Here is a 26645-nt window from a genome sequence, read left to right as displayed (position 1 = left end):
AGGTGGGGTGGGAGGCGGGGCTTGGGCGAGGGGCGGGGTCTGGGTGGGGCTCAGCTCCGGAGGAGGAGCCTGAGAGGTGGAGCTCCGAGGGAGAGGTAAAAGGGGGAGGAGCGTGAGAGAGGAAAAGGGGAATGTGCGCGCGGGGAAGAAGGCGGAGCCTGCAACTGGGATGGACCAGAGAAACAGCCAGTAGGAGGTACATATTAAGGGATATTTGGAAGGAATTCCTGTAAGGGAATTGTAAGCCCCTGTCAGGGGGAGTCTGGCTAAGCAACTCTGAAATCCATAGGGCAGCCGGTCAGGAAGGGCAGGCAGAAGCTGAAACTGCTGTTCACTGGCAGAATTTCTTCATCTGAGAAATCTCACTTCTACTTTCTACGGAGGGAAACGGGCCCACCCAGCCTAACTAGGACCCTCTCCCTCACTTCAAGTCATCCGATTGCCGACTTGATTCACATCCACCAAACACCTTTACAAGCAGTCCCTACATTTCGTGTCTGAATTACCGAGGATGCTAACCTAGCCAATTTGACACAGGCACCTGACCATCACAGTCCAGTCCTTATTGACTTGGCACCTCAGTGGGCCAGGGCTGTCATAACCAAATACCACAGGCCGACTGGCTTAAACAACACGTATTTATAACTCAGAGTTCCAGAGGCGGGGAAGTTTAAGATCAAGCTTCGGGCAGGGTTTGGTGCCTGGTGAGGACCTTTTCCTGGCTTGCAGATGGCTGCTATCTTGCCGTGTGCTCACATGGCGTGTGGAGAGACAACAACTTCTGAAAGGTCTTCCTTTTATAAAAGACCCCAATTGCGTCGGATCAGGGCCCCACCTTTATGGCCTCATTTAATGTTAGTTATCTCCTTAAAGGCCCATCTCCAAATACAGTCACATTGCAGGTTAGGGCATCATCCTATGAGATTGGAGGGGTGGACACATGTTCAGTCTACAACAAGCACCCAGGCACATGTCTTTAATTTTATCATACTTAAAAAAAATAAATAAATAAAGGAACACACAGTGTTCCTTTAGCCCAGATGTCTCAAGGTTAAGCCCGAGTGTCAAGTTCCGCGGGTCCACTCTTCCTATCTTTGATGCTTCTGAGGGAGAGCGTTGAGATCTCACCCTGCCTGCAGAGGAAGGTCACACACCCGCCTTGACTCTACACACAGCAGCGGAAGACCATCCGTTGTTCGAAGACCGTCTGCCCCGCCATTGTTTGTTCAATGTGAGCCTCTATTAGAGCATGTTTTCCGATATTCCGTCATCCAAGGATCTCCAGCTTTGCGGCTGTCATGCTCAAATGGAAATCTAGAGTCTGGAACACCAGATGACCTACAGAATGGACCAGAGTTGTTACCATGCAGCCCTAAATAGACTTGTGGCGTTTAAGGACTCTTCGGATAAGAGCCATATCAGGCCTGCAGAAAACTGATTCTGTGCGTTCAGAGCTGCTGTCAATATTGCTCTCATGCACACACCGTATCCAATCCTTTTTTTTTTTTAAGCTTTTTTATTTATTTTGAGGACACCATATCCAACTCTTGACGTCTTGGCATCTGGAAGGTTTCTTTAACGTTTATTTTTGAGAAAGAGTGCCCACGCGGGCGCTCACACACACAGTCATGTGTGGGGAAGGAGCAGAGACACAGGGAGAGAGAGAATCCCAATCGACGCGGGGCTCGAGCCCACAAACCACAAGATCAGCTCAGCTACCGGCCTAGAAGGTTCTGGGCCAGGTAAAGAACCAGGAGCAGGTGAGGCGCTTCTATCAGACTTGACACCTTCCGATGAGGGTTTGATTCTACCTTGATACTCACACACGGAATCACGGATGAAACTCTGAAATTCCAATGAAGGACATGAGTGAATAAAGGTCAACGCTGGAAAGTGTTTCCCTGTACACAAAGGCCATTTTCCATCCTGAAGCTTTTCTGGTAGCACCACCTTTGGGAAAGCCCATGACCGCCGGGCTGTCAGAAGACGGGCTTCACGAAGCGTTCCCCGAGGAGCTTCCAAAGGCGGGAGGAACATTCTCCACTCCAGAACAGAGCGCCGTCTTGGAATCATTTGGAGTCACTGGAGGTGTACTAGAGTAAGGCTTCGGGAAGCCTCTTAGGAAAACAAGCTGAGTCTGTCCAGGCTTTCATGGACGAGGATTTTTATTTATTTTTATTAAAATTTTTTTGTCTTTGAGAGAGAGTCGGGGGGGAGGGGCAGAGGGAGAGACACAGAATCCGGATCAGGCTCCCCCCCCTCCCCACCTCGGGGCTTGAACCCATGAACCTCCAGAACCTCCAGATCACGACCTGAGCCGAAGCCCCGAGCTTAACGGACCTGAGCCCCCCAGGCCCTCTTGCTGTTCAGTCTTCTGCTTCCTTATCCTGTAACTTACATCCAACACAGTGCTTGCTCTAGCAACGAGCATCCGCGAGTTGGAGCGATACGGAGACGAGGAGCATGGTCCCCGCGCGAGGATGACAGGCACATTCGTGAATGTTCCGTATGAAAAAAGGGATGAGGGGATAGAAGGAAGAGAACAAAATATTGGCGTCCGCATAGGTCGGAATAAGGAAGACACAGCCCGTGCTCGTGCACTCTTCGTTTGTGCCGCTGGTCACGTGGTTGTGGCCCCTTCTTCCGCGACCCAATCCACATGCCCTGGGCCCTCAGCGAGCACCTCACCCGCTCCTGGTTCTTTGCCTGGTCCAGAACCTTCTAGGCCAGTAGTAGTTCTACCTGAATTGAGTCCCTGTAACTTTTCATTGGCTTTAATGGCACTACCAGGCCCCCCCCCCCCCCCGGAGAGATCTACTGTATTTCCGATCCACGGAAAAGGAAAGGGGGGGTGGGGCAGAGCGTTAGAGCCCAGGCCTGGTGGAAGCGTGTCTCTGATCGTCTGGCGCCCCCCGCAGGCTGCGGACTGAACTACCACAAGCGCTGCGCCTTCAGCATCCCCAACAACTGCAGCGGGGCCCGCAAGCGCCGCCTGTCGTCCACGTCTCTGGCCAGTGGCCATTCCGTGCGCCTCAGCACCTCTGAGTCCCTGCCCTGCATGGCCGATGAGCTGGTGAGGGGCTGGGGAGTGGGTGGGCCGGTGGCGGTGGCCCGGGCGGGTGACAGGGCCCAGGCACTAATGCGTCCCTCCCGTCTTGCTGCCCGATAGAGCCGGAGTACCACCGAGCTCCTGCCTCGCCGGCCCCCGTCCTCCTCCTCCTCCTCTTCTGCCTCCTCCTACACGGGACGCCCGATCGAGCTAGACAAGATGCTGCTCTCCAAGGTCAAGGTGCCGCACACATTCCTCATCCACAGCTACACCCGGCCCACCGTCTGCCAGGCTTGCAAGAAACTCCTCAAAGGCCTCTTTCGCCAGGGCCTGCAGTGCAAAGGTCAGCGGGGCCCCGCGGGGAGACAGACGGGGTCAGGGGTCAGACGCCCCCCCCCCCCCCCGCCCCACCTCCCACTCGACACATACATACACTGGCTTAGCAGCTTAGGGGTTCTCTCCCCTGGGCTCCCAGCAGGCCGTAAGAATCCCACTATTCTGGGGGTGCCTGGCTGGCTCAGGCGGTAGGGCGCATGACTCTTGACCTCGGGGTTGTGAGTTCGAGGCCCGTGTTGGGTGCGGAGATTACTTAAAAATAAAATCTTAAAAAAAAAAAAAATGGGGCAGCTGGGTGGCTCAGCGGGTTAAGCTCCTGACTTCAGCTCAGGTCCTGATCTCACAGCTGGTAAGTTCGAGCACCGAGTCAGGCTCTGTGCTGATAGCTCAGAGCCTGGAAATTTAGCTTTATAAAGCCACTTAGCATGGAATTAAAAAAATTTTTTTTAAATGTTTATTTATTTTTGAGAGACAGCAAGAGTGGGGGAGGGGCAGAGAGAGAGACACACACATGCACAGAATCCGAAGTAGGCTCCAGACTCTGAGCTGTCAACACAGAGCCCGACGTGGGGCTGGAATTCATCAACCATGAGATCATGACTTGAGCTGAAAGTTGGCCGCTTAACTGACTGAGCCACCCAGGTGCCCCGCATGGAATTCTCAAATTGCAGATCTTGAGAATTCTGGAACCATGGAATGTTAGAAGCATAGGCTTCAGGAATTCTGGGCTGTAGGACTCAGCGAAAAGAACCACAGAAACTTTAGGTTCGTAAAGCCTAGAACTACCAAGTTATAGATTCTCAGAATACTGGAACTTTACAACCATCGGATTTGAGAATAATGGAAGACGAGAAGCATCGCATGGGAAGCATGGGATCCTAGAGTCCTAGAAATCTAGAACACGGAACTTTGAATTCTAGAATCTAGAAAATCAGAAATCTAGATCCATAAAAACTTAGAGCTGTCCAATTCTAGGATTCATTGGAACAAAAAAATTACAAAATCTTAGCTGCACACAGCTAAAGAACAATAAGCACATTAAGGTTTAGAATCTTAGGTGTATGGGATCCTGGAACCTTGGAATCATCAGATTCTGGAGTCTTCGCAGTCCAGAACTGTAGAGTCACTGCATTCTAGAATGTATGTATAGAAAACCCTAAAACCTTGGACCTCAAGGAGGCTCGGTAGTCTAGAATCATAGAACTGTAGAATTGTAGATGTGTCAAGTTCTAGAAACTTGCGTGTCAAAATCTGGAGTCTTAGAAATCTAGAATTGAAAGAAGGAAGGAAAGAAAGGGAAGGAGGGAGGGAGGGAGGAAGGGTTATCCAGCCCAAAATATCCTTAGTGCCAGAGGTTGGGAAACCCTTTCCTGAGGGTTCAAAGTCCAGAATCATGGAATGGTAGATAGACCCTATTACATTCTAGAATTTCAGAAGGAAACCGGCTCAAAGAGGGATAGCCAGAGAAGGTTCGGCTGGGTTTCCTGCCCCAAACAGCGAGTGGAGCATCTGTTGGGTCTGGGGGATAGGAGTCAAGATTCAGCCCTTACAGGTGACCTCCCTTTCCCCTGCCACCTGTCCGCTTGTTCCCTGTCCTCATACCAGACTGCAAGTTTAACTGTCACAAACGCTGCGCCACCCGTGTCCCTAACGACTGTTTGGGGGAGGCACTCATCAACGGAGGTGAGAGGCTGTGGGCTGGGCGGGAAGGGGGTGGGGGCAGGGCCGGGCGGAGGCCCCTCTGATGCCCCTGTGCCCCTAGATGTGCCGATGGATGAGGCCACCGACTACAGCGAGGCTGACAAGAGCTCCCTCATGGATGAATCCGACGACTCCGGGGTCATCCCGGGCTCCCACTCGGAAAATGCCCTCCACGCCAGCGAAGAGGAGGAAGGCGAGGGAGGCGAGGCCCAGAGGTACCCAGCGCACCCTCGGGGGAAGGCCCTTCCTCTCGCTAGAATGGGTTGGCATCACCCTGTAAATCTGCTAGGCACCCACACCTTTATTTTTCAACGTTACCTTTTCTCTTGAATAATGTGTATTGAAAACAAAGTTTTCACACACACGTATTTTCATTCAGGTTGCATTTCCGTTCAAAAGGCAGAATGTCAAACCCTCCCGCCTCCCAGCTGCTTAGCCCCGCTCCCTGAGGATTGCCCCTGGGATCGGCCGCTGGCGGGTCCTTCCAGAAACAGTCTGTGTTGCAGAGGGACAGTGCAAAGAATGAGAACACGGGGGTCTGGAACCAGACTGCTGTGTGGCCCTTAGGCAGGAGACGACCCTCCCTAGGGCCTCAGTTTCCCCACCAGTAAGATGGGGATAAATTAGTACGTACCTTTGGGGACTGTCGTAAGGAGAAAATCAGCGGATACAAACAAAGTGCCTAAAATAGTGCCTGGCACGCAGTAAGGGTTAAAAATGTTGGCTCTTCTTGGGGCGCCGGGGTGGCTTAGTCGGTTTCAGGTCACCATCTCGCTGTTCATGAGTTTGAGCCCCGAAGCCGCACGTCGGGCTCTGTGCTCACAGTGTGGGAACTGGCTTGGGATTCTCTCTCTCTGCCCTTTCCTCTGCTCACGTGCTCTCTCTCTCTCTCTCTCTCTCTCTCAAAATAAATAAACTTTAAAGTTAGCTCTTCTCAGAGAGAAAACTACCCATTTTCTTTTAACCACTTTGGCCTCAGATTGACTGGTACGGCCTGCACAAGCCCTTTCCCCTTTTGGTGCCTCAGTCTTCCCATCTGTAAAATGGGGAAGGGGAGAACCATCCCCAGGGACCCGACAGGCAGTGGCTTTCTTCTGGCATGGGAGCTCTAAAAAATAATACTAAGTTGCTTGACTGTACATTTTTTTAAATTTTAATTAATGAATGTATTTGTTTATTCTGAGAGCGAGATTGTGAGAGAGAGAAAAAAAAGCGCGAGTGGGGGAGAGGCAGAGAGAGAGGGAAAGAGAGAATTTCAAGCAGGCTCCGCCCGGCCGGTGGCAGAGCCCGATGCGGGGCTCGAACCCACGAACCGTGAGATCGTGACCTGACCCAAAAATCAAGAGGCAGAGGCTTAACCAACTGAGCCACCGAGGCGCCCCTAATTATACATTTTAAAATTATAAAAGGAATTCATATTTATCCTGGACGTTATTTATTTATTTTTAATTTTGTTAATGTTTATTTACTTTTTTTTTTTTAATTTTTTTTTTTCAACGTTTATTTATTTTTGGGACAGAGAGAGACAGAGCATGAATGGGGGAGGGGCAGAGAGAGAGGGAGACACAGAACCGGAAACAGGCTCCAGGCTCTGAGCCATCAGAGCATATAAATAGGAGTAACCTGGGGATTGAAACCGTCAGCGAGGGAAGCATTTGTTCTTGAACTAAATCCTTCCCATAAGGACCACGAGGATCACCGTCCCCACTTCTAGGCTAGAAGATTGAGCCTCAGTGGCTTTGGCCAATAATGAGTAAGGGAAAGGAGCTGTGACGTCACCCCACAGGGCTGGGGCGGCATAAAGGTGGTGCAGATGGTCAGCCACTTCCACGGTGCGTCGGTAAAGATTTAATGAGCACCTACTGGGTTCTGGACTCCCAAGCATTACAGCAGTGAACCAAGCCTGTAAAACTCTCCAGCCTCATAGAGCAGACACTCTAGTTGGGGAGACCGGTAATAAACAGACACATCCATAGCCTCAGGTATCGATAACTGCTATCAAAAGGAAATAAAAATAAAGCAAAGAGAGGAGGCAGAGAATGAAGACATGTTGTTTTAGTTTGGGTCACTAAAGGAGGCCTCTCTGAGGAGGTGACATTTGAAGAGATCTGAAGGAGGGGAGGAAGGGAGCCATGTGGATGATAGTTGGTGGAAGAGCCTACCAAGCAAAGGGAACAGCAAGTGCAAAGGCCCTGAGGTAGCGTCAAGCATGTTCCAGGAACAGCACAGAGCTTGGTGTGGCCGGAGCAGGGATGGGGTGGGAGACCAGGCCAGAGGGGGGGATTGGTATGCAGGTCACAATGGCTGAAGAGAGTTTCTTACTGGTGCCACCTGACCCAAGCTGCCTGGAAGCTCAAATTCTCTTTCTGCCAGGTCTTTCCCGGGAGTGTTGAGCAACAGAATAACAGGGCGTCAGAGTTGGATCTTGATGGACTTGGGCCGGGTGGGGGTGTCGGGAGAGGCAGCCCATTTCACAGATGAGGAAACCAAGTCTCAGGCAAAGGGAAGTGCCAGGGCCACCCGAATCCTGATTTAGTGCAGGGCTCAAGGGGTTGTTGGTTCTGGAGTCGAGCGTGTCTCTTAATCTCTCTCGGCCTTCGTTTTCCCTCTGTAGTAATAACGTGGGCACAGATGAGGGCAAATGAGGCACAGACAGGTCGAGTCACTTGCCCAGTGTTACACAACTGGCTCCACAATCACCGGGCTCATTTTGGAGGCTCACTGTGTGCCGAGCACTGTGCTCAACTCCTTAAAAGGGTTTTCACTTCTCACAACAACCCCTTCGGGCAGAGAAACTGAGGCACATAGAGCTTGGGTGATACGCCAGGCAGCCTGACTTCCGAAGCCAGCCTTTTAATGTGGCCCTCTCAAGAGTTCCCTTCCTCGTTAAGGGAAACCTGGAAACCACCGAAGCGTGGCCCCCAACTCCCAACTCCTGCCGGCCCAGAGATGTGCCCCGCCGTCCCAGGTGCTCATGGGTATTTTCCACTGGTAACATCTCGCCTCTTCCTCTCCTCTCCCCCTCAGCTCCTTGGGGTACATCCCTCTAATGAGGGTAGTACAGTCGGTGCGACACACGACACGGAAATCTAGCACCACCCTGCGCGAGGGTTGGGTGGTTCATTACAGCAACAAGGACACGCTGGTGAGTGGGCGGGGTGGGGCGGAGCTAGAGTTGGGGGAGGGGCAAGATTCGCTGGAGGGGGCGGGGCTGGATGGGTTGTGGTGGGCGGAGCCAAGGTGGAGGCGGGGCTAGACAGAGGGATGGTTCTGAGGGAGGGAGGAAGGGCCCTGGGAGTCAGGGAAGAGGCGGGGCTAAGGACAAGGTTGGGGGGGCATGGGATCCGGAACCGGGAAGCTGGAGTTAGGGGCGGGGGCGAGAAGGGTTAAGGTAATAGAGGATGGGATGGCGGGGGGGGGGGGGGGGGTGGGCCGGGCTAGAAGCATAACTAGAGGTAATTAAGGGGGGGGGGTGATAATAGGGTGGTACCAGGTAGGGCGAAGTTGGAAGGGAGGGAACGGGAGGGCTTATAGTGGGGGGCAGGCAGGAGACAGGGGTGGGGCAGGGTTAGGGGCAGAGGAGCCAGGCTGGAGGCTGACCTAAAGTTAGAGAGGGGTTATGGGGCGGGGCAAAGTGGGGTGGAGCCGAAGCTAAGGAGGGAGAGGAGAGATCAATCTGAGAAGGGGATGAGGTGGGGGTGGGGCTGGAGCTAGAAATGGGCGGGGCCTTGCGGGAGACGGAGCTAGAGTTAGAGTGCGTCCCTAGAGGCGGAAGGGGTGGGGCCTGCGGGGGCGGGGCTAGGGCTAGGGGCGGGGTTTGGCCCCGGAAAGGGCTGGAGCCCCAGGCGCGCCCAGGGCGCCCCACCTCACCCTCTGGGGCACCTCTCCCAACAGAGGAAGCGGCATTATTGGCGCCTGGACTGCAAGTGCATCACGCTCTTCCAGAACAACACCACCAACAGATACTACAAGGTGGCCCAGCTCCCCCAGACCTCCTCCACTCCTCTCCCAGTTGCCTGCCGGCTTGCTTGTCATCAGCAAATGGGCCCCGCTCGGCCCCACCACTTTCCAGCGGGGGACCCCGGGTGGCTTACCTCACCTCTCTGCGTCTCACGTCTCGCACCTCAAAGACTAGTCCTCGTCGCAGGGCTGCTGCCCCGAATTCAAAGATAACCGACGAGAAGCAGTTAGCTGGGGGCCTGGCATGTGTTGAGGTCCCCGTTATCATCATTACTTTATAAGGAATTAGTGGATTATTTATTAGTATTGCTCACCACCTCCCGTGGCTGCCTTGGGCTCCAGGCTGTCTCCTCGCTGCGTCCTTGCTCCTGCCCTTGCCCCCACAGTCTTGGTGCTCCCTTGCTCTAAACCCTTCCATGGCTCCCCAGAGTCCTGGAGACAAAACCCGGGTTCCTCCCTGTGGCCCTTGAGGCCCCTCATGGCCTAGCCATAGCCTGATGTCCTTCCATTTACTCTCATTTACAACTACTGTGTGCTGTGCACCATGCATGTGATGGGAATCGAATACGTCCCTTGAAAACAAGCCTTTTCCCACCTCAGGGCCTTTGCACATGCTCTTAACACCATCCGCCACCGGCTGGCCTCTTCTTACCTTTCTGATCTCTGCTTCATGTAACTTCTGCCGGGAGGCTTTTCCTGACTCCTCTGCAGTTCAGGCCCTTCCCACTGACCCTGGATTCTGTGTGCTCTTCTGAGTAAGTGCGGAGCCCCAGGGTCCGCCTGGCCTCCTCACTGGTGCCGGTTGTGTGTCCTGCCAGGAAATTCCACTGTCAGAAATCCTCACCGTGGAGCCCGCCCAGAACTTCAGCCTTGTGCCACCGGGCACCAACCCCCACTGCTTCGAGATTGTCACTGCCAATGTCACCTACTTTGTGGGCGAGACGCCCGGTGGGGCCCCAGGGGGCCCCAGTGGGCAGGGGGCCGAGGCCGCCCGGGGCTGGGAAACGGCCATCCGCCAGGCCTTGATGCCCGTCATCCTCCAGGATGCGCCCAGCACCCCGGGCCACACACCCCACAGTAAGTCCCCACCCTGGGCCCTGAGCGGATGGATCTGGGGGGGGGTGGTGTGGGGTCCCAGGGAAGGGAAGAGCGAGGAAGAAGGCAGGGAATGGCACAGTGGAGAATGTGGCTTCTGGACTCGGCTGGCCTGGGTCCAAATCTCCATTAAGCCCGGACCCAGCGTGTGGCCTTGGACAGGTCACTTCTCTTGTCTGAATCTTGTCCCAGGTGGTGACAACTCCTCCAGATTGTGCGTTCAGACTATTTAATTCATGAATTTGCTGAGTGTCTTCTCTGTGCCCATCCTGTGCTGGACAGTACTGGGGACATAGCTGTGACCAAAACAGCCCAGGGCCTGCCCTCACCTGCTCAGAGTCCAGTAAGGGAGACAGACTTGTCCCCAGACAGTGACGACCCAGAGTGGGGGAGCCCGGACAGGGGAGCCAGAGGGCTGTTGGGAGCTCAGAGGGGATGGTTAATCCAGCCTGGGTATCTAGGAGGGCTTCCTGGAGGTGGCAACATCTGAGTTGAGCCATGGAAGCTGAGGAGGGGTGAAAGAGGGGCAAGCAAATGGGAAATAGTTCAAGCAGGGGGAAAAGATGATCAGAAAGTCCAAGGCCCCTGCCTTCTGGAGCTCAATCCAGAGTGAGTGACAGACACCGATCACATCATCCTGTGTGAATGACCAGTGTGATGTAGAATGTGCTCCGGGGTAATGTGACATGGCCTCAGGAGGCATTTGCGCTGAGACTGAGTGTCGAGGAGGATTGAACTAAGTCCAGAGGCAGGGACACGCATTCCTGGCAGAGGGGACAGAAAATGCAAGGCAGGAGCTAGGAGGGAACCTGCTGTATCCGAGGCCCAGCAAGGAGGCCAGGGTGTCGGGAGCACACATCATGGTGGGGGTTGAAGTCAAAGAAATAAATGATGGCCCGGTGCCTGTTAGGCCATTGAAGTGTCTTGGGCTTGCTCCTGAGGGCCCTGGGGAGCCATGGCGGGGTTTTGAGCAGGGGGAGGGCAGGCTCAGGTTGGTGCTTCAGCAAGCTCCCTCTGGAGGCTGGATAGGAGAGAGCAGAACAGGGGCGGAGAGACCGTGGAGGAGGATGAAGGGCCAGGCCTGGAATGGGGAGGGGATAGATGTTCAAATGGCAGAAGGATCAGAACTTTGGAAATGTCTGGCTCTGATTGGGTGGTCGGGTGGCGAGCTTAGGGGGAAGATGTTGGAATCAGCGTGTGCCTTCCCGCCGAGCCTCAGTTTCCTCCTCTGTAAGGTGGGATCGGCACGCTTCCCTGGGCACTGAGCTCATGGGGTGCAGTGCTCGGCGAAATCATCCGTGACGTCACTTCTTGAGCCCCCCACCCCAGTATATATCTCGTTTACTTCTCCCCCGGCCCTATGAGGGAGCACCTGATGTTATCCCCATTCTCTAGATGTGGAAACTGAGGTTCATAACGGACAAGTCAGCAGCCTGCAGCTGCGCTGGATTCCCTGGATTCAAATCCGGGTGGAGTTACGGGTGAAGATATTCTTGAGCCCGGGGTCAACCCACCTCCACCTCTCCCCTCTCCCCTCTCCCCTCTCCCCTCTCCGTAGGACAAGCTTCTCTGAGCATCTCCGTGTCTAACAGCCAGATCCAAGAGAATGTGGTGAGACCCTGCCCCCACCCCATGGTCCCAAGGATGGCCTCTGCCTCCCACACAGCCTCCCAGCCCTCTTGCCCTTCCCAGTCTCTTCGATGCCCTGTCTCCATTGGCACTCCTGACCCTCCCCGTCCCCACCTTACAGGACATCGCCACCGTCTACCAGATTTTCCCTGATGAGGTGCTGGGCTCGGGGCAGTTTGGAGTGGTCTATGGAGGTAAGGATGCTTCCGAGCTCATCCAGAGGGGATCCTGGGGGGGTTCTGGGCTCCAGACCTTCCTATCTGATTGACCACATGCTCACCTCCTGTTCTGGTTGACTTTAGAAGGCTAGATCCTCTTGGCGGATGGTCACAGACTCTCCTTTTCTTACTGGGCAAAGCCAATGGACTTCTTCCTGTTATTACTAGGGAGAGCAAATTCTGCCCTTCGGCCACAGAGCTAGTTCCGAGATTCTGATTGGCTATAAATCTAATTTACCGCCTCAGAACTCTGTCTTTTACCTTCTTCATTATGCCTTTGTCCCCCAAGGCCCCCCACCTCTCACATCTCTCCTGGGGACCCCACAGAGCCACCTTGATGGCCTTCTGTCCACCTTTGTTCAACTATGCCTGTGCCTCTGTGGCGGGGGGCAGGGGGGTGTGCGTCTTGCCAGGACTGGAAGGTCTTGCTCCCCTCGCCCCCCACCTCCCCTACCCCCAGGAAAGCACCGGAAGACAGGCCGGGACGTGGCAGTAAAGGTCATCGACAAACTGCGTTTCCCCACCAAGCAGGAAAGCCAGCTGCGGAACGAAGTGGCCATTCTGCAGGTGACCACCGGGCTCCGGGGCCCAGCTCTGCCCCCACCTAGGAGGGACCTTCCCTTCCTACTTCCTCCTTTCAGGGGCTAACCCAGGCTGCGGGGGTGGTCAGGGAAGGCTTACTGGAGGAGGGAATAGGCGTATGGAGACTGAAGGGATGGGAAGGTGTTCTGAGCAGAAGTCCTCTAGGAATTTGAAGTCCAAGGTTGCTAGATGGTTTATGTGTGGGGAGGTGGTGGGAGGTGAGGCCAGGGAAGAGGGTGGGGCCACACCCTGTGGATTTTCTCCTGAGGGTACTGGGGAACCATGGAAAGATTTTGAGCCAGGAAGGGGCATGGGTGAGTGTATACTTTGGGAAGTTCCCTCTGGCTGCTGCTGGAGGATGGGACCAGAGTCTGGAGCTCCGGGAGGAGGCTGGGTGGGGACCTCGATGGGAGACATGAGGTTAGGCCAGGCAGGGCTGGGGGGGAGAGGGCAAAGGATTAAAAAAAATTTTTTTTAATGTTTATTTATTTGTGAGAGACAGAGACAGACAGAGTGTGAGTGGGGGAAGGGCAGAGAGCGAGGGAGACACAGAATCCGAAGCAGGCTCCGGGCTCCGAGCCGTTTGGCACAGAGCCCAATGCGGGGCTCGAACTCACAAACCATGAGATCATGACCTGAGCCAAAGTCGGATGCCTAACCAACTGAGCCGCCCAGGTGCCCTGAGAGGGCAAAGGATTTAAAAGACAGACCTTCCCTCCCAACCCTGGACCTTCAACAGAACTTCAAGATTTAGATCCTTCTAGATACCTGGTGGTGTGGGGATGTGCTTCTGTCTGGGCCTGTGGGAAGCCCCTTCCCCCACCCCCCCGGAAAGGAGCTGCTCACCCCCCAGGGACATTTTTAAAAAATATTTATTTATTTTGAGAGAGAGAGAGAGAGAGAGAGAGAGAGAGAGAGAGAGAGAGAGAGGTGGGGGGAGGGGCAGAGAGAGAGAGAGGGAGAGAGAAAATCCCAAGCAGGCTCCACATGGCTAGCGCGGAGCTGGGCGTGGGGCGCCACGCAGGGCTTGAACCCACGAACCATGAGATCACAACCTGAGCTGAAATCAAAAGTCAGACGCTTGACAGACGGAGCCCCCCGGGCGCCCGGGGACATCCTTCTTATTTGTCGTCTTGTCTGGAAGCCATGGGAGCATGGCTTGCCTCTCGGGTCCCAAGTTCGTGGGCCACCGAGACCCTGACGACCACCCTACCCCCCACCCCACCCCCAGAGTCTGCGGCACCCGGGGATCGTGAACCTGGACTGCATGTTTGAGACGCCTGAGAAGGTGTTCGTGGTAATGGAGAAGCTGCATGGGGACATGCTCGAGATGATCCTCTCCAGCGAGAAGGGCCGGCTGCCCGAGCGCCTCACCAAGTTCCTCATCACCCAGGTGCGCCCCCTCCCCTGCCCCCGCCCCCGCCCCCCTCTGCCCGGCTCCCCACCCGCCCTGCGCTCAGGCCCCGCAGACACTGCGTGGGAGTCGCGATCGCGGATGATAAAAAAATATACTAATAGAGTAATAATAGCAACAATAGAAAAAAAAAATAAACCAACTGAGCCACCCAGGTGCCCCAGAATGATAGTTTTATTTTTATTTATTTATTTTTTAAAATTTTTAAGTGTTTTATTTGTTTTTGAGAGAGAGAGAGAGAGAGAGAGAGAGAGAGAGAGATTGTGAGCCGGTGAGGGGCAGAGAGAGGAGACACAGAATCCGAAGCAGGTCCCAGGCTCCGAGCTGTCAGCACACAACCCGATCCGGGGCTCAAACTCCCGAACACTGAGATCATGACCTGAGCGGAGTCGGACGCTTAACCGACTGAGCCACCCAGGCGCCCCAGAATGATACTTTTAAAATAATAATAGAGTCATAATAGAACAGACTGTGGATTAATAAAAGAGGAACAACAATAGAAAATCATAGAGTGGTAAAAATAATAGACTAGTAGTCATACTAGTTATTAGTGTAGACAAATAATAAATAATGTTTATATGTTGGATTACTTTATATAATGCGGCTCCCCAGGCCTGACAATATTCATATAGACAAAGGGAACGGGAGAGAGTCCTTTCGGTGGGGAGCTCATTCATTCATTACATTGTTCAACAGACACTCCCTGGGCCTCAGCTCTGTTCCCGCCCCGTGGAGGGGACAGTGCTGGCCACACATCTAGATCGAGGTAGCCCAGCCCTGGACAGTGATCACCCAGAATGGGCAGGGCTGGGATGGGGGATGCTAATAACGGTGATAAATAATGCAGTCGCTAACCTTTATTGAGCACTTACTGTGTGCCAGGCAGTGTTTTTAACTCATTTTACCTCCATAGCGACCTTTGTGGCAATGGCTGTTGTCACGCCCGTTTTCCAGTTGAGAAACATGAGGCACAGAGACTTGAAGTAACTTGCCCGGGGTCACACAGCTGGTGGGATTTGAACGTAGGGTCTATGCTTTTAACTAGCAATGTCCAACTAATTGGTGTTATCTGTGCCTCTCTGCCTCTTACTTTCTTCACTAAAATAGTACTTCTGGGAGGCTATTTTGTTTCAGTACGTAGTTAGCCGAACTGCCTTTTTTTTCTGAGCTGTATCCCGAGGCGGATATCGCCAAAATCCCTAATTGCTGAGCACTTAGGTTGTTTTCACTTTTCCACTATTACAAATAACCTCCTGTGACTATTTGTCTACAAACGTTGCTGGGCTCTGGTGGGAGAATTTCCATAGAATGCGTTTCAGATAATGGACTCCTGAGTCCAGGGGAATGTGCTTTAGAATTTTTTTTAACATGCTGCCCAGTTACTCTCTAAACTCCCTTTCAGTCTTTGCTCTCAACAACAATTTGAGGGTGTCTACTTTCTCCTTGCTAACTCTGGATAAAATAATCACCACTCTCATAGGTGGAAAAACACTTCATGTGGCTTCATTTGGCAGTTTAAAAATTATGGGTCAGGTGGAGCATACTTTCCTATGTTTACTGGCCTGTGTTTTATATACCCTTTGCCCATTTTTCAGTTGGATTGATCTTATTGAATTGTAAGAGCTCTTTGCATATGACGGACACTGGATCTTTGTCACTTGTGTTGTTCAATTTTTTTTTTTTTATCCCAGTATTTGTTTTCCTTTCCCTTTCATTCATGGCTTTTATTTGCCATTAAGAATTTAACTTTTGCAATGTTAAATGTTGCCTTTCAAGGTTTCTGGGTTTTACAGCCTTCCTAGAAAGGCCTGCTCACAGGCTGGTCCCTCACCTGATTCTAGGGCTTCTTCTCTTGGTTGCAAAATCCCCTGTGCTGTGCTTCCTTTATACAGACCCAGCACCCTCGCTCTCCCCAGCACTGTGTCTTTGTTAGGGTGGCTTGTGGGGTGTAGACAGAAGCCTACTGGGGGGGCTTATCCAGACTCCATGTGGAGAGAGGGAACTGCCTGCCCTCAGCAACTGGTTGCTTTCTCTTTCTGGTCTCCCATCTTTTCTTCTCTTTGTCTGTGCTTCTCTCTCTCTGTCTCTCTCTCTCTCTGCAGATGTCTGCCTTCTCCTCTTGTCTGCTCTACCCCAAGTCCTGTGCTAGGCCCTTTACTCACGGGCTTGCTTAGGCTTCACAACTGCCTTCCAAGGTAGGTATTACTCTAATCCCCATCTTACAGATGAGGAAACTGAGGTGGAGAGAGGGCCCATGTCCTGTCCGTAACAACAGCAATAGCCAACATAGTGCTTGCTCTGTGCCAGATACTGCCCTAGGGACTTTTTATTTTATTTTTTTAAGATTTTACTTTTATGTAATCTCCACAACCAGCGTGAGGCTCGAACTCACAACCCTGAGATCAAGAGTCACTCACTCCAGGGGTGCCTGGGTGGCTCAGTCGGTTAAGCTTCCAACTTCAGCTCAGGTCATGATCTCACGGTCCGTGAGTTCGAGCCCCGCGTCGGGCTCTCTGCTGACAGCTTGGGGCCTGGAGCCTGCTTCGGATTCTGTGTCTCCCTCTCTCTCTGCCCCTCCCCCGCTCATGCTCTGTGTGTCTCTCTCTCTCAAAAATAAACAAACATTAAAAAAAAAAAAAAGTTGCCCTCCACTAACTGAGCCAGCCAGGCGCCCCTGTCCTAAACACCTTTTATGCGTCAACCCATTTAAACTTCAACAGCAACCCCTGAGGATAGGTACTTTTGTTACCCCCATTTTACAGATGAGAAAACTGAGACCCGGAGAGTTAAAGTGGCTTGCCCAAGGCCACAAGCTAGTAAGTGTAGAGCCAGATTTTCCACCTAGGTAGGCTGGCTCTAGCATTTGATATAAAATGTAGATCATATTGGTATTTGTATTGTTTCATTATATATTTTATATATATATATATATATATTTTTTTTTTAATATTTGTTTATTTTTGAGAGACAGAGTGTGAGTTGGGGTGGGGGGGGGACAGAGAGGGGGATATAAAATCCGAAGCAGGCTCTAGGCTCTGAGCTGTCAGCACAGAGCCTGACACGGGGCTGGAACTCACAACCCATGAGATCATGACCTGAGCCGAAGTCAGAGGCTCCACCAACAGAGCCACCCAGGCACCCCAATATTATGTGTATATATATTATATTATATATATATAATATATAATATATAATATACAATATATTATATATTATATATATAATATACTATATATAATATATACTATACTATATATAGTATATACATATATACACTATATATATATATATATAACTATATATATTACACTATATATAGTATATATATATACATTATATATAGTATATATATAGTATATATATAGTATATAGTATATATATAGTATATATATATAGTATATAGTATATACTATATATATATAGTATATATACTATACTATATATATAGTATATACACTATACTATACTATATATATAGTATATACATATATACACTATATGTATATACTATATATATACACTATATATATAGTATATATATACTATATATGTATGATATAGTATATATACTATATATATACTATATATGTATGATATAGTATATATACTATATATATACTATATATATACTATATATAGTATATATATATAATATATACTATACTATATATAATATATATACTATTCTATATATACTATATATACTATATATAATTATATATATTTTATATAATATATGTATGTTATATATAATATATAATATATAATATATAATATATATTTTATATATTATATTATATATTTTATATATATATTTATATATATATTTTATATATATAGTGGATGAAAAATACTTTTTAAAAAATGGGGTCACATAATAGTACTTCCTTAAAGGCTGCTACTTTATTAATAGCATCCCCCCCACACACACCTTTTATAAGTAAACTCCAGGCCCAAAGGAAGGCCTGAGCTCGTGACCTCAGAGATCTCAAGTCATGTGCTCTACTGGCTGAGCCAGCCAGGAGCCTCAGTAATAGTTCTTTTTTGTCAGGAGCTTATCACATGCCAGACGATCTCAGGATCTTCCTAAACCCACTGCTCCGGCTGAGCCTTTCTAGAATTATCCAACTCCTAGCTCGGATGTAATGGTTTTGGGATTCTGAGATTCTCATTTGGAGCCCCAATGCCCCCTGCCCCCGGTCCTGGGGAGACATCTTCAGGGGTGCAGAGAGAGGCATGGATGGGGTTTGGAGGGCTGGCCGCGGAAGTCAGAATCTGAAGCAGGTACCTTTCTATGTTCCTTACTGGCCCCATCTCCTCCCCTCAGATCCTGGTGGCCTTGAGACACCTTCACTTCAAGAACATCGTCCACTGTGATTTGAAACCAGAAAACGTGTTGCTGGCATCCGCTGACCCATTTCCTCAGGTCAGTTACGTCCCAGCTTGATTTGGGGAAGTCCAGCTAACACTGGAGGCTGGTGGGGGTTGTACGAATAGGCCAACTGGACACAGAGACTCAAGATAACAGTGGCTTAAATAAAATAGAGGATGTTTCTCACTCATGTAGCGTCCAGCATAAGCATTTTGAGGCTGAAACAGCAGTTTCTTAGTGTCAGGTATTCGGCTCCGGCTGTCTTGTTCTGGCCTCTCTGTGATGTTGTCAGTATTGAAGGGTCATGATGGTCCCTATCATGTGAAAAGATAATAGGGAGAAGGAGGAAAGAAACAGGGTGGAGGAAATGGGCACACCCCCTTCCTTTTGGAGCCTTCTAGCATCCCATTGGCCAGGTCTTGATCATGTGGTCATGGCTGGCTGCAAGGGAGGCTGGGAAATGTAGTCTTTATTCTGCATGGCTCTGTGGGCAATTACTTTCAAGATTTTTCTTTTATTTTTATGTTTTACTTTGTATTTGAGAGAGAGAGAGAAAGAGAGAGAGTTTGAGCAGGGGAGGGGCAGAGAGACAGACAGAATCCAAAGCAGGCTCCAGGCTCCGAGCTGTCAGCACAGAGCCCGAGGTGAGGCTCAAACTCACGACCCACGAGATCGCCATCTGAGCCGAAGTCGGGCACTTAACCGACTGAGCCACCCAGGCACTGGTGACATTAACTTTAAAGATTTTATTTATTTATTTACTTACTTACTTATAGAGTGTGCAAGCAGGAGGTGGGGGACAGAGAGAGAGGGAGAGAGAGAACCCCAAGCAGGCTATCCACTGCCAGTGCAGAGCCCAACACGAGCCTTGAACTCACGAACCGTGAGATCGTGACCTGCCCTGAGATCAAGAGTCGGATGCTCACCCAACTGAGCTACCCAGGTGCCCCAAGTTATCTCTACTCCCAAAGTGGGGCTCGAACCCACAACCCTGAGATCAAGAGTCACATGCTCCACTGACTGAGCCAGCCAGGCGCCCCTGGTGATCTTGACTTTAATAATACACTTTATCCCAGTATATTCAAATATTATCATTTCAATGTGTAATCAACATAAAAATTATTAATGAAATATTCTTTCTTTCCATACCAAGTTTCAAAATCTGGTGTGTGTTTAACACCTAGAGCACAAATTCAGATATGAAATTTTTATCGGAAATATTTGATTTGGGAAAAAAATAAATATTTGATTTTGTGCTTAGATTTCATAAAATTAGCGGTTGGAAAAGTAGATTGACCTATCCAAGTGGTTCCAAGCATATTTAAAAGCTGTCCAGTAACTAAGTCTAGAATCTTTTCTTCTAATAGTAAAAGAGGATATTATTCTCATTAACATTTATTTTGGAAGGGTAAAAGATTTTGACTCCCAGTGGAAACAACTTATGTCAACCCCATAGTTTCCTTCTGCTTCCAGAAGTTCAGTATTAGTGGCAGCCTGGGATGTAACACAGGATGTAACACAGTTTTTACACATAAAACTGTAGGAAATTTAATGAAAATTAAATAAAAACTAGTTTGTCAATTGCACTTGCCATATCCAAGGGCTCGGTAGCCACAAGTAGCCAGTGGCCACCTTATGGGTCAGTGCAAGTCACAGAGAGAAGAACAAATGTTGATCATATTGTCACGATAATGTCATATCTGTAATGAGTTCCCTGACATGGTTCTGTGAGCTCACATAACTATGTAGCCCACTGGAGGGTCAGAGAAAAACTCTCTGAAGAAAGAGTAAGAGTCTATTTTTTTTTTTGGATGGACAAGTATTCCAGGCAGGGGGAACAGTCTGTGCAAAGGCCCTGTAGCCAGTTTTTTTTTTTTTTAAACAGCTTTATCAAGATACAATTTACACATGATACAATTCACTGATTCAGATATACAATGTGGGGGTGGCTGGGTGGCTCAGTTGGTTAAGTGTCTGACTCTTGATTTCAGCTCAGGTCACGATCTCATGGTTCGTGAGTTTGAGCCCCACATCAGGCTCTGTGCTGACGGTGTGGAGCCTGCTTGAGATTCTCTCTCTCTCTCTCTCTCTCTCTCTCTCTCTCTCTCTCTCTCCCCCTCCCTCCCTCCTCTCTCTGCCCCTCCCTCCTTCTCTCTCGCTCTCTTAAATAAATAAACTTAAAAAAAAAACCCCAAAGTGTACAATTCAGTGGGTTTTAGTGTATTCACAGAGTTGTGCAGCCCATTTTAGAACATGTCATCACCCCCAAAACAGACCCCGTACCCCTTAGACATCATCCCCCAATCCCACCACCCTTCATCCCAACCATGAATCTACTTTCTGTAGATTTGCCTGTTCTGGGCGTTTTGCATAAACAGAATATCCAACGCTAGATAGGCCCTTTGTGTCTGGCTTCTCTCACTTAGATGTTTTCAGAGCTCGTTTATGTCGTCGCATGGCTCGCTACTCCCAAGTAATATTCCATTGTAACATCTGGAGAAAAGGGTGGATCTTTGAAAAGGAAAAGGATCTCAGGACAGTGTGGCCTGGCTGTCACATCGAGTCAGTGGTTGGGCTGTGGCTGATTCCGAGGGCAGGCAACAGAGGCTTGGGGCTCCAAGGGTCTTGGACTCTGGAGAGCCATAGTGAGCCATAGAAAAGATTTTGAGCAGGGGAGGGAGGAACAATACATGAACAGAGATGGCAGCATGGAAAGGGTGCTGCCTATGAACTGATGGGAAGGAGGGCAGGACCTTGAACCCAGGTGTGGCTGGCTCCACAGCCTGTCCGTGACCCTAGACTGCCTCCACCATCAAGGGAAAGTTGGGCGAACACCTGTTGCTGTCTGCTGGCTTTGAGGGTCAGCAGTTCACGTGCGGGTGTCCCATTGAATCCCCAGGGAAGCTGGAGAGGAAGCTGCTGTTAACATCCTCGATACACATGACCTCGCTGGGGCTGGGACGAGTTGGGTCCTGCCCCTGAGATCTTGAAACTCACATTGAGCTAGACGCTGCTCCCAGCACTTTGCATGTATTTATTCTCAGTCCATACAACCACCCTTTAAGGTGGGGATTTTTAGGATCCCCGTTGTACAAAAGAGGAAACAGAGGCACGAGGTGGTTAAGAGACCTGCTCAGTGTGGCGGAAGCCTAGGAGCAGGTGGCATTTATTAGGCGCTCACGGCATATGGGGCATTTATCACCCTATGCGCCTTAGATGGATACACTCACGTAATCCTCATGGCGGCCCTTTGAGGTCGGCGGGTTTGATCCCCCTCCTCCTACAGATGAGGAAACTGAAGCACAGAGAGAGGAAGTCACTTGCCCAAGGTCACTTGACTAGTGGGAGGAGAGGCTTGGACCTGAACCAGCATTCAGTTTTGTCTGGAATGCCACGGAGGGGCGTGGTGGTGGGGACCCCGGGTGGGGTGCAGCCTTAACACTCCTTCAGACCCTCCACCCCACGCCCTCTGCAGGTGAAGCTGTGCGACTTCGGCTTCGCGCGCATCATCGGCGAGAAGTCGTTCCGGCGCTCGGTGGTGGGCACGCCTGCCTACCTGGCGCCCGAGGTGCTGCTCAACCAGGGCTACAACCGCTCCCTGGACATGTGGTCGGTGGGCGTGATCATGTACGTCAGCCTCAGTGGCACGTTCCCCTTCAACGAGGATGAGGACATCAAAGACCAGATCCAGAACGCCGCCTTCATGTACCCAGCCTGCCCCTGGAGCTGCATCTCCTCCGGAGGTGGGCGGAGGCGAGGGGCGGAGGGCGCGGAGGGGGGCGGGGCCGGAGGGGCGGGGCCGCAGAAGAGGTGGAGCCCTGAAACAACTATGGGGGTGGAGCCTAGCGACGGGTGGGGCCACGGGGAGGGCGGTCCTTTAAAAGGTGAGGTGCCCTGGACCTGGAACCTTGGGGCGGGGACTCAGGGGTTTGTGTGGAACCAGTCAGGCCTGGTTCCTAGTTCACAGGAAACGAAGTGTTCCAGAAGCAGGGGACAGACGGCGCCTTGGGGCCTGAGCGAGGTTTGGCTGGTCTAGGGCGGGACCAGGAGAGGGACCGCTGGACCTGAGGAAACCTAACAGCTGGGGTGGCCAGAAGAGGCAGATCCTTCCTCCCATGGCATTGGCTGGGGCCTGGAGGCTTTGGGGTTATGACCCCGGAAGGGTTAGCCTTGCAAAAGCAGTGGCCCCGGAGGGCAGCTCATTTGCTGGGTGCCGGGCAGACTTGGGCCTGGGGCCAAGGGGGCAGGTCCAGCGATGGAGGGGACTGGTTTAGGGGCGTGGCGAGAGGAGGGGCAGGGCCATGGAGGGTTTCTGAAGCTGTCCAGAAGGACCTGTCCTGGGACCAAAGTCACCTGAACCTAGAAGCGGGTGGGAATGGGGGGCGCATAGTGAGGGGAGCCAGGCCTGAGACGGACAGTGGGATTCGGGGGCTTCGGCGTTGTGGCCGGGTGGTGACACTGGGTCTTGTGACTTGGGCCCCAGGAGGCTTGTAACTTTGGGGCCCCAGCCAGGTGTGGGGACGCGCCTACGGCGGGGCTAAGATACTGGGGCACGTGAGGGGGTTGTAAGAACAAGGGGGCAGGTCCCGGAGCCGGGGAGCTCAGGAAGACAGAGTATGCGAGGGGGGCTAAGAAGACAATCACTATTCAGAACAGTTTATGCAACAACTACCTACTGTGTGCCCAGCACTGACTGTCCTAGGTTCTGGGAATACTGGGATGAATAGGAGAGAAGGGATCACGTGAGGAGGAGGTTGCGAAGAGAAGGTTGTCGAGGAAGGAAGGGCCCTAGAGGGATGTGGCCTCATGGAGCTGGCAGGGCGGGGGGCGGGGAGGGGTGCCGTGGGGGTTAGTGCAGAAAAAGGTGGCAGTGGTGGGCCTGAGACAGGTAAGCACTAAGTGATAAGAATGTGCATTCTCGAGCGCTAGAGTAATACTGGGGGGTCCTCAGCGTGGTCTTTTGGGACCCACTCAGAAGTCTCAGTAAGAGTGAATCTGGTGTGGATGGCCATGTGTGAGGGAGGCCGTGTGGGTAAGGCCTGTACTCAGAGGGGTTCACACAGTGAGGCCTTGTTCTTCAAGGCTTCTGATCAAGGAGACAGCCTTGGACGAGTGATGGCTTGTCTTGAGTGCCTGACACTCGCCAATTCTCCTTTTCCTAAAAGACAGGCCGGTCTCTGGGCCTTCTGCAGGAAACCGCTGGCTGACTACCGTCGAATAAGTTTGTTTTATTTTCATTTTATTTTTGTGCGCCTGGCAAGTGATCTTTGGATTTTCATTGACCAGGGTGACGCAATATTTTCATTTTCACCTTGAAAAATGAATTTTTAAAAAGGGAAGTGATGTGAAACCGAATGCTGTCGGTTTTTGTTTAATACTCCCATGGCTCAAATTTTTAAATATACAGAATGGGGGGCGCCTGGGTGGCTCAGTCGGTTGAGCGTCTGACTCCGGCTCAGGTCATGATCTCGCGGTTTGTGAGTTCGAGCCCCACATCGGGCTCTGTGCTGACAGCTCAGAGCCTGGAGCCTGCTTTGGATTCTGTGTCTTCCTCTCTCTCTGCTCCTCCCCCCTCTCAAAAATAAATATTAAATATACAGAAGGATCTATAGTGAAAATTCTCTCAGTCCTTTGTTATTCTTCCCAAAGACCATGGCTATTACAAGTCTTTTTACAAGTCTGGGTGGCTCAGTTAAGCGTCGACTCTTGATTTGGGCTCAGGTCATGGTCTCCTGGTTCGTGGGATCGAGCCCCTCGTTGGGCTCTGTGCTGACAGCGTGGAGGCTGCTTGGGATTCTCTCTCTTCATCTCTCTGCCCCTCCCCTGCTCACGCTCTCTTTCCCCCTCTCAAAATAAATACACAAACATTTTTTTAAAAGTTATAGGGGCACCTGGGTGGCGCAGTTGGTTAAGCGTCCAACTCTTGATTTTGGCTCAAGTCAGGATCTCACGGTTCGTGACTTTGAGCCCTGAGTCAGGCCCCATGCTGACAGTGCAAAGCCTGCTTGGGATCCTCTCTCTCTCCCTCTCTTATTGCCTCTCTCTCAAAATAGATAAATACAAACTTTTATTTTAAAAAAAGTTATAAAAAATAGTGCAAGAAAATATGTGGATCTATATTCTTTTATTTCCCCCTTTTACGCAGATGGCAGCTTACTGTTTTTCAATTTGCATTGTCCACTTCACGGTATATCTTGGACAAATGGTTTGGCTTAAACAAAAATATATATTTTTAATTTTTTTTTTTAACGTTTATTTATTTTTGGGACAGAGAGAGACAGAGCATGAACGGGGGAGGGGCAGAGAGAGAGGGAGACACAGAATCGGAAACAGGCTCCAGGCTCTGAGCCATCAGCCCAGAGCCTGACGCGGGGCTCGAACTCACGACCGCGAGATCGTGACCTGGCTGAAGTCGGACGCTCAACCGACTGCGCCACCCAGGCGCCCCCAAAAATATATATTTTTAAAAATTTTGTTTCAATCCAAGTTAGTTAACATATAGTATAATAATGGTCTCAGGAGTAAAATTTAGTGATTCATCACTTACATAGAACACCCAGGGCTCATCCCAACAAGTGTCCACCTTAATGCCCATCGCCCATTTAGCCCACCGCCCCACCCTCTCCCATCCAGCAACCCTCAGTTTGTTCTCTGTATTTAGGAGTCTCTCATAATTTGCCTCTCTCTCTCTCTCTCTTTTTAATGTTTTATTTGAGAAAGAGAGACAGAGTGCAAGTGGGGGAAGGGCAGAGAGAGGGAGACACAGAATCGGAAGCAGGCTTCAGGCTCTGAGCTGTCAGCACAGAGCCCGACGAGGGGCTCGAACTCACAAGCCGGGAGATACGACCTGAGCCAAAGCCGGATGCTTAACCGACGGAGCCATCCAGGCGCCCCCCTCCCTCTGTGTTTTTATCTTGTTTTTCCTTCCCTTCCCCTGTGTTCATCTGTTTTGCTTCTTAAATTCCACATGTGAGTGAAATCATATGATATTTATCTTTCTCCGACTTATTTCACTTAGCATAATACACTCTTCCACCCAGTTGTTGCAAATGGCCAGATTTCATGCCACTGTATATGCTTAAAGAAAAATATTAAGCGAGGAGTAGTACAGGTGTTCCTGTATGCACCTCTGTATGACAAAGCTTATGAAGGTGACCTAGAAATGGGGAAACTGAGGGAGAGTCTTGGTGAAGAGATGTAGGAGCTAGTGTGTGTGCAACGTCGGAGGAGGGGGGGGGCAAAATGGTAATTTAATGAGGAAACGGGTGGGTGAGCGAGTGGTGCAGGTGAGGCTTCAAAGCCACCGGGGCCATGCAGAGGGAAGGCCCCGGATGGTAGGCACGCAGGCTGGAGTGGCCTGTTGGAGGGGAGGGGCGGCCCCTCAGCGCGCAGGACTTGAACTGTCTCCTTCCCGTGCAGCCATTGACCTCATCAACAACCTGCTGCAGGTGAAGATGCGCAAGCGCTACAGCGTGGACAAATCTCTCAGTCACCCCTGGTTACAGGTGATGCAGGGGGCGGGGCTGAGGGCGAAGGGGGAGGGAGGTCCTATTGGCTGGGTTGGGGTAAGGGGAGGAACCAGATGGCTTATAGGCTGTGCGGGTGGTGAAGGATGCAGGTACATTTTCCGTGGCTCGCGAACGTGGCTGAGGTTCCCATTGGCTGGGCTGTAGAAGGAGGTGGAGCTGAATTTCTATTGGCTGGGCGGGTTGTGAAGGGCGTGGCTTCACCTTCCCTGGTACCCGGCCCGTCTCCCGCGGGGTGGATACGGTGCGGGCGCTGTGTGCTCTGTGCCTGCTAACCTTTGGTCTCCGGGGCCCAGGAGTACCAGACGTGGCTGGACCTCCGAGAGCTGGAGGGGAAGATGGGCGAGCGGTACATCACGCACGAGAGTGACGACGCGCGCTGGGAGCAGTTCGTGGCCGAGCACCCGCTGCCCGGGCCCGGCCTGCCCGCCGATGGGGACTTCGGTGGGGCCCTCCCGCCGCAGGACCACGAGATGCAGGGGCTGGCCGAGCGCATCAGCGTCCTCTGAGGCCCCGTGCCCCCCGCCCTGGCTGCCCCATGATGCTGTCCTCCCGTCCCCGGAGAGCTGCCCTCCCGCACCATCTCATGGAACTGTTCCATCTAAGGAGAAGCGGCTTCCTGCCCAAACCGGATGGCGCACGCCCCGGGGGAGGAGCACGGCGGGTGTCCGTGGAGGGGTGTAGTTATTTGCAACGTGAACTCCCCAGCAATTAAAACGAACTCATCTCTGGCCCCATGGCCTGAGTCTCTGGCCACACCGCA

General features: G+C 51.4%; 1 protein-coding gene across 2 annotated transcripts in view; it reads left to right on the top strand.

The window, feature by feature from the left end:
• Positions 1-26645, top strand: part of PRKD2 (protein kinase D2) — a 34791-nt gene extending 8146 nt beyond the window's left edge. The window contains exons 4-18 of one of the 2 annotated variants that reach the window (XM_030299871.2): positions 2919-3073; positions 3170-3392; positions 4991-5068; positions 5148-5301; positions 8114-8231; positions 8981-9058; positions 9865-10123; positions 11700-11752; positions 11892-11964; positions 12449-12555; positions 13802-13963; positions 18312-18410; positions 21832-22099; positions 25776-25861; positions 26179-26645. In XM_030299871.2, coding sequence (XP_030155731.1) covers positions 2919-3073; positions 3170-3392; positions 4991-5068; positions 5148-5301; positions 8114-8231; positions 8981-9058; positions 9865-10123; positions 11700-11752; positions 11892-11964; positions 12449-12555; positions 13802-13963; positions 18312-18410; positions 21832-22099; positions 25776-25861; positions 26179-26391 — 2126 coding nt within the window. In that variant the 3' untranslated portion in view covers positions 26392-26645. Of the gene's footprint in view, positions 1-2918; positions 3074-3169; positions 3393-4990; positions 5069-5147; positions 5302-8113; positions 8232-8980; positions 9059-9864; positions 10124-11699; positions 11753-11891; positions 11965-12448; positions 12556-13801; positions 13964-18311; positions 18411-21806; positions 22100-25775; positions 25862-26178 lie in introns of those variants that run through there. The other variant, XR_003965411.2, reaches the window with a different exon arrangement.

The sequence above is a fragment of the Lynx canadensis genome, chromosome E2, assembly GCF_007474595.2.
Source record: "Lynx canadensis isolate LIC74 chromosome E2, mLynCan4.pri.v2, whole genome shotgun sequence".
In the NCBI taxonomy this organism is placed as follows: domain Eukaryota; kingdom Metazoa; phylum Chordata; class Mammalia; order Carnivora; family Felidae; genus Lynx; species Lynx canadensis.
This window is presented reverse-complemented; position numbering and strand designations above follow the sequence as displayed.